Source organism: Moschus berezovskii, chromosome 6 (genome assembly GCF_049115385.1).
Source record: "Moschus berezovskii isolate FMDL1 chromosome 6, NW_MosBer_1.0, whole genome shotgun sequence".
Taxonomy (NCBI): Eukaryota; Metazoa; Chordata; class Mammalia; order Artiodactyla; family Moschidae; genus Moschus; species Moschus berezovskii.
The window spans coordinates 100045806-100057819 of record NC_142465.1 but is presented as its reverse complement, the minus strand read 5'-3'; the positions used below and the strand labels follow the sequence as shown (position 1 = coordinate 100057819).

Below are 12014 nucleotides of genomic sequence, written 5' to 3'. Positions count from 1 at the left end.
CCTCCGGGGGCCAAGTGCCCCACTTCTCTTCTCCCCTCTTTCCCAACTTCTTACCTAGTTCAATCCCCAGCTCCACTACCATGTTTATCCCAATGGTCATGCAGGGTGATCTCCACCAGCTCCCATCCCACCCACGGGGAACAATGACACAGAGGTGGCTCATGGCCTGACCCTAAACAGTAGGCACTGAAGAGGGAGGTCCACTCTGCTGAGCTGGGCAGTAGGGTATTTACAAGAGGTGAGGTCTGCACAGAGATGCCAGTCTTTTCCTGTAAGATAGGGCTTTTAATTTATCATGTGGTTGTTGATTCATATGAGGAGTTAGGAACGCGAAACAAGCATAGAGTTTTACACCGTCTGTTTCTGCCGAGTTCAGAGACTCGGAAATATTGTTTGACTTCTGGCATGAAGACAATTCCAGAAAGGTACCATGTTTGTGTCTTTGGCTCTGAGTCAGAGAGGGACAAGGGCTTATGAAGAGTAAGGTTTCAACCCTTAGGAAACCCTACAAGAGGTTGGATGTAAGTCTCGTGCAGTATGAATTCAATATTAAATGACCCATCAGAACAGTCTCCCTCTAGGAATGTTCCCCATCCCCCAAACTCCCCCCACCCCTCACTTCACAATAAGAGCACAGTGTTTCTCTTAAAACCTCCATCCATTGCATTCGTCCACTCAGTATGAGTGCAGAAGAGAAAAATCAGATGGGTAGTAGAGAGTATAGAAAATTTAAAAGAAAGGGCAAGTAGAGTAATTGAGATTTTAAGGAACAAACTGGAGTTGTGTGTGTGTATAGCTTGGTGAGTGTTATTTAGTGTCTCTGAGATTCGAGTCTTTTTATTGATCCCTTTTTATTCAGCATAAAGTAGTTACTTGGTTGTATGCAGAAGAAACAGGGAAGCAATCAGAGTTCCACCTTTGACCTCTTCTCTTCTGATTCATGATTTTCTCTCTGAAAAACATCATGACATGGATATTCAGATCTGGAGTCCAATCTTGTTTTTGAACTCTGAGATTAACAAATTGAGCTATTTAATCCCTCCTGAAAGCCCTATATCCATCTTCCACTGTTATCTCATGAACTCCTCATATGAATTTGACTTGTTTCCCATTGATATTGTACACAGAATGGTAAAATCCAAAATTCAGCTCCTTTGAATATGCAAGACCTTCCCCAAAATGCTTTTGGAGTTCTGTTTTGGCTTGATTCCCATGACTATGGGCTTCCCTGATAGCTAAGTTGGTAAAGAATCCACCTGCAATGCAGGAGACCCCAGTTCAATCCTTGGGTTGGGAAGATCCCCTGCAGAAGGGATAGGTTACCTACTCCAATATTGTGGTCTGGAGAATTCCATGGACTATAGTGCATAGGGTCACAAAGAGTCTGACACGACTGAGTGACATTCACTCACTCCCATGATTACATCCTAAAAAGAGTCTCAACCTTGACCACCATATCCTCCTACTCCTTTACTTTTAATCAAATCCAGTGGAGGTCAAAGAATTTTTATTCAACAGAAAATTAAAGGGACTGAGAGGTAAAATGGATCCGATTCAATGGACTTGAGTTTGAGCAAGCTCGGGGAGTTGGTGATGGACAGGGAAACCTGGCATTCTGCAGTCCATGGGGTTGCAAAGAGTTGGACATGACTGAGCAATGGAACTGAACTGAACTGAGAGGGAAAAAAGCCTCAACTTGCTTTACCTGAAGTTTCATACTTACCAATCCCTTCCCTTTCAGGAATCCATCACAAAAATCTTGCACTTGCTCTACTAAGACTTCAGTTATAGGCAATGTATCCCACTTATCATCCAGAGTCTGGTAAATTGCTAAAGCAGGCAGTTCAGACATCTTTAGTTTGAAAAATGATATCGCCTTTTCATTTTGCTTCAATCCACTGTCCACCAGAATAAAAAGAATCTGCATTTGGAGAAAGTTGAAAGAGAAAGATCTGTCTGAGGTCCTTGGAAGAAAGGGACCCTTGGTAATTGTTGCAGTTTACACTGATCGAATTTAGGGTCTTTGCCACACAATTTAAATCTTCATTGAATTAAAATGAATTTCTTCTTTTACTTTGCATTGTTTTAGGTTTTTTCCCTTTGGATCAGGTCTATTTAATTTTAAGAACATAGAATTGGAAGACAGTTTAATGATTAGCTAAGGGAGAAAGTATGGTCTAAGTGGCTAAACATGGAGAATTCTTTTAAAATGTTGCCTCTAGTACTTTCTATCTGTCTGACTTTGGGTACATTACTCAGCTCTGAGACTCAGTGTTCTCACTGGGTTTTGTTGGGGGGAGACTGAATGAGAGAATAGATAATATTTCTAGTACAGTTTTTAGCATATAAAGTAAGGGCTTGATAGGGCTTCCCTGGTGGCTCAGACGGTAAATAATTGTTAACTATTTTATATTATTAAACAAACCTTCTGCCCGATGAGGAAATCTCCTTGATAACATCTAGTTAGAGAGTTATCTATATTTAGTAACACTGAAAACTTCCAAGACCACCAGAAAGATTTTTTTTTTTTTTACCAAACAGCCCTCATCACTGGGGTCTCTAGTTCAATGCAGTAGACTTGAAGTAGTTGAAGTTTTACTATTTCAGTGACATAAGCAGAACTGCACAAAGTGGGGAAGGAAAAGAAAGAAATATTTATTGCTTATCCAGTGGGCACTAGGTACAAGATATGTGTTTTATGTGAGAAATAAGCCCTGAGGTCTAAAACTTCAGAGTTTATAGTAAGGAGTAAATAAATCACAGGGCTTCCCCGGTAGCTCAGTGGTAAAGAATCTGCCAGCAATTCAGGAGACACGGGTTTGATCCCTGGGTCAGGATGCCCTGGAGGAGGCCATGGCAACCCACTCCAGTATTCTTGGCTGAAAAATCCCATGGAGGAGGAGCCTGGCAGGCTCCCAGACCATAGGGTCACCAGGAGTCGGACATGACAGAAGCTATTTGGCACAGCACAGATACATGAAGCTATCATGATTAACAGGTGATTTTTATATTCAGTGTCTCTGGATCTCTATTTTTTGTCCAACCATCAATGAATAAAAAAGAAATAGACTTACTGCTAATGGAAGATATGATTAAAACATCTTTAACAGTTTAAAATACATCTTAAGTTTTAAGACAGATTAATGGGATTTATTATACTCCAGTTCTCACTTTGTTATCTCTTAACCATAAATATTTTCCTCATTTCTCTCACTTCCCTAGCCCGATCTCTCTTTTTCTGGTGTCCTACAGCTGCATCACCGACTCTGTGGACATGAGTTTGAGTGAACTCCGGGATTTGGTGATGGACAGGGAGGCCTGGAGTGCTGTGATTCATGGGGTCGCGGAGAGTCGGACACGACTGAGCGACTGAACTGAACTGAACTGAACAGCTGAGTATTCAAAAGGGAATCTCCCAGTCCAGACTTACCCTCCCCTGGAAGAGCTTGGCTGCCTCCTGAAATCTGTGCAAGTTTTCTTCAAACTCTGAGGAGGCCTTGTTCATAATCAGTAGGAGATGAATCGGAATCACACTATTGAATAGGCCAATTGCAGTCTGGCAAATTGAAATGTATTAAAGCAGAATGAAAGAGAAAAGGAGGGGAAAAAATATTAGTGGCAACTCAATGACTAGGTACACTGGACCATAAATGATAGCTGTACACCCATCACACCAACGGCAACTCCTACAAGATGGCTTTGGATCAATTTCACTCTCCTAGTTTTCATGCAACTTAGTAGATGCGTCATCCCCACACTGAACAGGGTGGAGCTGAGTAACCAAGGGGATACTGCAGTAGCGATGGGGTGTGACCTCCGAGGGTTAGGTCATAGAAGACACAGTAGCATCTGCTTTGTTCTCTCCTGTATCACTTTCTCTCTTATACTGTCCACTCAGCCAGCCCTGGGAAGAGATTCACATAGTTCCTATGAAGGAACAAAGTTCTCCTGCTAACAACCAGCACTGACTTGCCAATCAGGTGACTGAGTCATCTTGGAAGAAATCCTCCAGCCCCTATCAAACCTTCAGATGATTGCCTCCCTGACCAATGGCTGCAACCTCACATGAGCCCCTGAGATCAAAGGCCCCCATCCCTAGCCATTCCCCAACTTGACCCACAGAAACTGTATGGGTTAATCAATTTTTTTTGTTTTAAGTTGCTACATTTTGGAGTAAACTGTTATGCATCATTAGACAACAAATACACCATGGAATATTTTAGCCACTTTTTTCAACCCCATGTGAAATGTGGTGGTCCAGTGGTTAGGACTCCAAGCTTTCACTGCCAGAAGTGTGGGTTCATTCCCTGATTAGGGAACAAAGATCCTGCTGGCCACACAGTACAGCAAAAATCAAAGGAAAACAAAGAAAAAAGCAAGAGAAGCCAGATACAGTTAAAATGGGATTTTGAACCCTTGTTAGTAGTGTACACTTTTGAGTGCTTATGATGTGCTGGGTAGTGTTTTCAGGTCTTAACATATAGTAACTAATTTAATCTGCAAAGTCCCAGTTTTATAAATAAAGATATTGAAGCACAAGATCTCCTAAAGTCACATAGTGATGAGCTGGAATTCTCAGCAGACAGTGTGACTTGAGAGTCTATACTCTTAACCATGAGACTCCTATACAGCTGATGGCAAAACCTCAACAAAATCAACTCAGCCCTAAGCTCAGTTGAGTTAGTTCATCTCAGGTCAGCCATAAGATAAGTGCTTCAGGAAGTTTGGCCCTTTTTTGCTGATTAGAGAGGGTGATTTCCCCTGAGGCTGTGGGTGGTAGAGGGGAGGAGACAGCTGTGAGGCAGAGGGAGGAGAGAAGGGAGACTAAAACTATGACTCTGGCCCCCTTCATTTCCCTTTTCAGAAACAGCGCTGCAACTGTCTCTATTTTAAACAAAATCCCATTTCTTCTTACCTCTCCCTTCTCAATAAAGAGAGTATTGCTGTAAAACTAGTATGTACACAGAGAGAGAGCTGTAGGTTAATGAACGTTTGGGCAAAGTCCCAGGATGATGGGAACTGGAGTTACTAGATAGGATTCTTCCAGAAGCTACATACTACCCTGTAGAGAATTTTCAGCTCTACTGGTCAACATGTAGGCAAGGAGGATCCAATAAGTTCTTTCCAAAAGCTTTCTTCCTGGAGTTTAAAACCAGGTCTTCAATTTTAAATTTGAAAGACTGGAAATTTAAATAATTGTCTCTTGTTTTGTTACTTAAATTTATAGTGTGCAATCTACCTTCCTAGAACAGAAAGTGAAAGTGAAGTCGCTCAGTCGTGTCCGACTCTTTGCAACCCCGTAGACTGTAGCTCACAAGGCTCCTCCGTCCATGGGATTCTCCAGGCAAGAATACTGGAGTGGGTTGCCATTTCCTTCTCTAGGGTATACTTCCCGACCCAGGGATCAAACCCAGGTCTCCCGCAGTGCAGGCAGACCTTTAACCTCTGAGCCACAAGCTCAGCTGGTAAAGAATCCACCTGCAATGTTGGAGACCTGGGTTTGATCCCTGGGTTGGGAAGATCCCCTGGAGAAGGGAAAGACTACCACTCCAGTATTCTGGCCTGGAAAATGTCATGGACTGTATAGTCCATGGGGTCACAAAGAGTCTGACATGACTGAGTGACTTTCACTTTCACCTAGAACAGAGATAGAGGATAAATCTTGGGAAGAGTCAAGAAACCAAACCTAAAGAGTCAGGTGAGGTAGTGAAAGGATAGCGGAAGAGATTGAACATTGCAGAAACGATGAGTTTAGTCCTAATAGACACAGTCTGATCTTCATCTTGAAGCCAAGTGTTGAGTGTATACAGGAACAGCACACAGGTCAACTACGGGACTGGGAATTTCTACCCAGTTGCTACTACTGGTACAAACCTCTGCACCAGAAACAGATGAGAAATAACCATAGCAGTGTGGGCAGGTTTCAAAAAGAGAAAAACACTACTTTTGGGAAATGAAAAGGTCATGATAAAACTTGCTTCTCTGGAGAAATTCTTTCCTGATTTCTTCTTGATATGAGTTGGTGTCTTCTCTAATGTAGAACTTAACAAAATGTGTCATTGTTCTAGAGATTGAGAGATGGCCCAAGCATCAGAACTTAGGAAGGCTAGTCTTTGCCTCTGCCCTCATTCACCTGCAGAATTCCAGGACCCTGGGTCAGAAACCAGGGACTGGAAGATCATCTTTTCTGGTCCCCAATGCACTCCTGGCAGCCTTATAGACAATGACCGAACAATGATGGTCTAGGCACTTTTCAACGCCTTTTAAATTATTGCTGCCAGTGCCCCTGGGATGCATGTGTTTGTAATCCTAGTAGAAGTGGAAATGGGATCACCATTCCATGGAGACAAACATGGTGTGAGAGGCAGACAGGAATTTAATCAACAGGAAGAGGGGTGTTTTCTGTTGTAGGCTATGTGTGGGAATGGAAAAACCACAGGACTCAGTCAGACAGATCAGTCATGAAAAAAGTTGGGACAAGTGGACAGGGCTGTCACTGAACTTCAAATGACAAGTTGTAGGGCTTGAGGAAGTTACTTCACTTTTCTGAACTCCCGTTTCCTCTCCTGTAAAATGGAAATAGACAATATGACTTCATGCATCATCACATTTTCTGCCTTCAGTGATGTCTTTTCTACTTACTGTGTAATATTGAATGTTGTTTGGAACTTGAGAATCCTCCTCTATAAAATGGACATAATAATCTCCTCTCTTCTACCTCAAAAATATCTGTATTATATGAAACAGTGGCATAAAAGGGTTTTGTTAGTTCTGAAAAGCATGACATGCATATAAAGTACTGTTATGAGAGAATGTGCAGCATTTCGGAGCCAAGGGAGATCACTGGAAATCAACACTCCATCACTTAATGATGTAAGTTCGGGAAGGTAAAAGGTAGGATATATAAGGTGATTCTATAAGCTGTAGGTGTTAGAAGGCCAGAAGATTATCAGGACAGGTGGACCAACACCTTCACCCAGGTTGTAGGCAGCATGCAACAACCAAGGAAGACACACAGAAAGAAACCTGAGACTCTAAGAGGGTCTGCTGCTGCTGCTAAGTCGCTTCAGTCGTGTCCGACTCTGTGCGACCCCACAGACGGCAGCCCACCAGGCTCCCCCGTCCCTGAGATTCTCCAGGCAAGAACACTGGAGTGGGTTGCCATCTCCTTCTCCAACGTGTGAAAGTGAAAAGTGAAAGTGAAGCTGCTCAGTCGTGTCTGACTTAGTGACCCCATGGACTGCAGCCTACCAGGCTCCTCCGTCCATGGGATTTTCTAGGCAAGAGTACTGGAGTGGGATGCCATTGCCTTCTCCCCAGGAGGGTCTAGGCAAGTGCTAATTGTACCCGATTGAGAACTACTGGTCATGATTCTGCAAGGAGGTAGACACAGAAAATGGGAATAGGTGTGTAAAAACTTTTTAGAAATTTTACATTGCTGTGACATCCAAATATGTGATCAGTGTTTTTAAACAGCTCATTTGTATTTTACAAAAATATTGGTCCCCAATGCTTTAGGAAAAAATTTGACCTTCAGCACTTTTGCAATTGTGGCAGGTTTGCCATCTTGTTTGAGAAGTATGGTCTAGAATGCTGGTCACATCAGAGTTGCTTCACTGAACTCTCTTGCAACCAAACTCAGAAGTTTTTGATTAGTCACCTTAACTTTGTATTCTGACTCTCTTACTAGTCATGTAAAGTGTCATCTCACTTTTCTATTTCTTTCTTTGTTGGGTAGGAACAAGTTTATCAATCTTAAGGGTTGTAGTAGGGATGGCAATATAAACAATTATAAATTGATTTAATGGTGGTTACTGTTATTTTTTTGGGCTCCAAAATCACTGGATGCTGATTGCAGCCATGAAATTAAAAGACGCTTACTCCTTGGAAGAAAAGTTATGACCAACCTAGATAGTATATTAAAAAGCAGAGACATTACTTTGCCAACAAAGGTCCGTCTAGTCAAGGCTATGGTTTTTCCCATGGTCATGTATGGATGTGAGAGTTGGACTGTGAAGAAAGCTGAACGCTGAAGAATTGATGCTTTTGAACTGTGGTGTTGGAGAAGACTCTTGAGGGTCCCTTGGACTGCAAGGAGATCCAACCAGTCCATTCTAAAGATCAAACCTGGGTGTTCATTGGAAGGACTGATGCTAAAGCTGAAACTCCAATACTTTGGCCACCTCATGCGACGAGTTGACTCACTGGAAAAGACTCTGATGCTGGGAAAGATTGGGGGCGGGAGGAGAAGGGGACGACAGAGAATGAGATGGCTGGATGGCATCACTGACTCGATGGACATGAGTTTGAGTGAACTCCGGGAGTTGGTGATGGACAGGGAGGCCTAGCGTGCTGTGATTCATGGGGTCGCAAAGAGTCGGACATGACTGAGCGACTGAACTGAGCTGAACTGAACTGAACTGTTATTGTGGGCTGCCCTGGTAGCTCCGTTGGTAAAGAATCTGCCTGCAATGCAGGAGACCCTGGTTCAATTCCTGGGTTGGGAAGATCCACTGGAGTAGGGATAGGCTACCCACTCCAGTATTCTTAGGCTTCCCTTGTGGCTCAGTTGGTAAAGAATCCAGGTGCAGTGTGGGAGGCCTGGGTTTGATCCCTGGGTTGGGAAGATCCCCTGGAAAAGGAAATGGCAACCCAGTCCAGTACTCTTGCTTGGGAAATCCCACGGACAGAGACACCTGGTGGGCTACAGTCCATGGGGTCCCAAAAGTCTGCCATGACTTAGTGACTAAACAACAATAACAGTTATTATTATTCATTAAAAGATCAGAATGCTTGGAGGAAAGGATTTCTCCTATGAAGGCAATTACCCTCCCTGACAAAGGGACTTAAGGGTCTAGAGACAGGGGCTACTTACTATAGCATTGTACTCTGTCACCAAGTGGAGGTTGTTGCTCTCAATGAAACGGCTTAACTTGGTGGCATCCATGCTTTCAATGTCTTCACCCTTTAAATCCAGTTGTTTGTTATCCACCTGGGTCACACAGAAAGGATAAAATTGTCACTGATCTGTCATCAATAAATGGTTCTGAACTATTAACCTCAAGTCAGGCACTAACTCAGGCTCCAAAGACAGAAAGGTAAATGTTCCTGCCCTTGAGGAATGCACTGTCCTGTGGATCACAGAGAAGTAAACAGGAATATCCCACAGAATGTGACAAGCATCATCACAGACCCGTATGTCACCCAAGGAAGAGGAGAAACGCTTCCAGGAAGAGATAGCTCCTAATGAATGGCTAAAACTTGGTCAGATGAATGAGGATGGGGTGGGAGTTTTAAATAAAGAACAGTGTTTGTAAAAGGCAAAAAGATGACAGATGTTCTGTTCTAGAAGCTGCAGTTAGGTTAGCTCGACTATAGCAGTGGATGTTAAGTGTAGTAGGAGAGAGACATGGGCAGCGGGGTGGAAAGTGACTGCACCTGGCCAGACTCCTCTAGCCTTGTGATTTCCCAAGCAAGGATACTGGAGTGGGTTGCCATTCCTTCTCCAGGGATCAAACCCAGGTCTTCTGCATTGCAGGCAGAGTCTTTAGGATCTGAGCCATCAGGACAATGGGGTAGGCAGGGCAAGTTCCCAAAGAATTTGAGGTCAAGATAAGTAATTAAATTCTAACCTGAGGGCAAGGGGAGCCACTTACAGGATCAGATTTATGTTTTATTTATGTACATTTCTCATATGAAATAAAACACACATGCAGAGAAAAGCACAAAATGGAAAATACAAAGCTCAGAAAATTGTCACAGAGTAAACAACTGTGGAACCCCCACTCAGGGGAAGACACAGAATATTGCCAGAATGTCTGAAGCCCTCTGTGATCCTTCTATGGTTGTTGTTTAGTAGCTAAGTTGTGTATGACTCTTTGCGACCCATGGACTGCAGCAGACCAGGCTTCTTTGTCCTCCATGATCTTCCAGGGTTTGCTGAAGTTCATGTCCATTTTATAATCTGCTATTTTTCTGCCAGCATTCACCATTATCCTGACTTTTACAATGACTATTTTCATTCTTTATAGCTTTACTGCTTAAAAAATGCATATCACTGTTACAGTTTAGTTTCATCTTTTTAAAAATATTATGTAGGGACTTCCCTGGTGGTCCAGTGGTTAAGATTCCATGCTTCTAATGCAGGTGGTGTGGATTTGGTTCCTGGCTGGGGAACTAAGATCCCACATGCAGTGGGGATGCATAAAAAAAATTATGTAAGTGGAAACAGACTATGTTTTTTTGTTTGTGTATCTTAATTATTTTGTTTTTAAGAGTCATCCATATTATTGCATATAGCTGTAATATGTTCATTTTCCTTGCTGTAATAGTATCCCATTATAAATATGCAAAACCTTATTTTACTACTAATGGATATTTAGGTTGTTTCCAGTTTCTGGTTACTAAAATAATGCTGCAATGAACTCTCTTGTTCATTTCTCTTGGAACTCATGCCTCTGTATCTATAGAGCATGTATTTAGGATTGAAATTTTTGATTATAAGATACGTATATTTTTGAGGTGCATTTTGATGTTTATTTGGGAGATAAGGCCAAGCTGTTTTCTAAAATGAATCATAATGTACATTTGCATCTGTACGGTTTGAAAGATCCCAATGCTTCACATCCTGGCCAGCACTTGGTATTATCTGCCTTTCTAATTTTATTCATTTTGATGAATATGTGGTAGTATTTCATTGTGATTTAACCTCCAATTTCCCAATTAACGAGTTATATATCATCTTTTTTGAAAAATCTGTTCAAGTTGCTTGCTTATTTTTCTATTGAGTTGATGCTTTCCTTTTTGATTTGAAGGTGTTTTATATATTCTGGATATGAGCCTTTTATGGTTCTGTATTAGATATCTTTTCTCACTGGGGACTTCTATTTTAGTGGTAACTGCATGTGAATAGAAGTTAATTTCAATGTAGTCATCAACCTTTTTGTTTATAACTAGGGTGTGTTTTTGTTTTGTTTTGTTTAAAATGCTTTGACTACACCAAAGTACTGAGATCCCTAAGTGCTGACATTCACTCAACTGGAGACTTAATTACCTTATGATTGGTTTTTTTTTTTTTTTCACAACTCAAACTTATGAAATACATAAATGCTGAGGTACAGAAAATGTTTGTCTTTAAAAAAAAGAATTTTGAAAAAAAAATTCCTCGAAACAACAGGATATTTTAAAATGTGAGTTCCCTTTGCATATTTGTTTTAAAATGCACACTATTTGAGAGAAAGCCTGGGAGAGAACTATGAAAGCGGGAGAAAAAGTCATCCTAGGTGGGGCCTCGTCCACCCTTCTCTCATCCCTCTCCTCCAGGAGAAAGAAAGTGAGCACAAAGGATTTTTAAAGCTGCATAATGCCCAGGTGGTGCTAGTGGTAAATAATCTGCCTGCAAATGTCGGAGAGGCAGGAGATACGAGTTCAGTCCCCAGGTTGGGAAGATTCCATGGAGGAGGAAATGGCAACCCACTCCAGTATTCGTGCCTGGAGAATTCCATGGATAGAGGAGCCTGGCGGGCGACAGTCCATGGGGTTGCAGAGTCAGACACGACTGAAGCGACCTAGCAATGCCTTGTACATTTCCTTCCTAAGGTTTTGCTAATTGCACAACCATCAGAATCATTGCTGTAATCACAACCAGGATCCTTTTTATGTTTAATATGTCTAAATACTTTCTGATTATTTTTCTAGAAACTTGGAGGCCTGGTGTCTACCGCAACGGATAGAACCGTGCTCTGAGCCAGGAGCTCCTCCCTCGCTGCTCTCTTTTCCAGGCAAACCCTCGCATTTCCCAGAACAGGATGAACAGGAAATGCCAGCTACTCCAGGTGGCTCTGGACTTGAGGAATGCTGTATAGGGGAGGCAGAGTTTGTGAAGTGGTGATAACATTCTCTAAGAAGCGAAGATCTTTCGTAAAAGCCATCCTCCCGAAGACTCTCCAGTTGGTCATGGCTCTTTAAAAGAAGCATGCCTGATTATTTCTTTATTTCTTAAACCAACAAACTGG

At 42.2% G+C, this 12014-nt stretch overlaps 1 protein-coding gene across 1 annotated transcript in view; it reads right to left on the bottom strand.

Annotated features, from left to right (window-relative positions):
* Positions 1–250: 250 nt before the first annotated feature.
* The window catches only part of ERP27 (endoplasmic reticulum protein 27), a 28417-nt gene continuing 16653 nt past the window's right edge, over positions 251–12014 (bottom strand). Inside the window, exons 4-7 of the mRNA XM_055395111.2 lie at positions 8876–8992; positions 3431–3556; positions 1724–1921; positions 251–952 (exon numbers count right to left, since the gene is read on the bottom strand). Of these exons, the coding sequence (XP_055251086.2) occupies positions 905–952; positions 1724–1921; positions 3431–3556; positions 8876–8992 (489 nt within the window). The 3' untranslated portion in view covers positions 251–904. The remainder of the gene's footprint in view (positions 953–1723; positions 1922–3430; positions 3557–8875; positions 8993–12014) is intronic.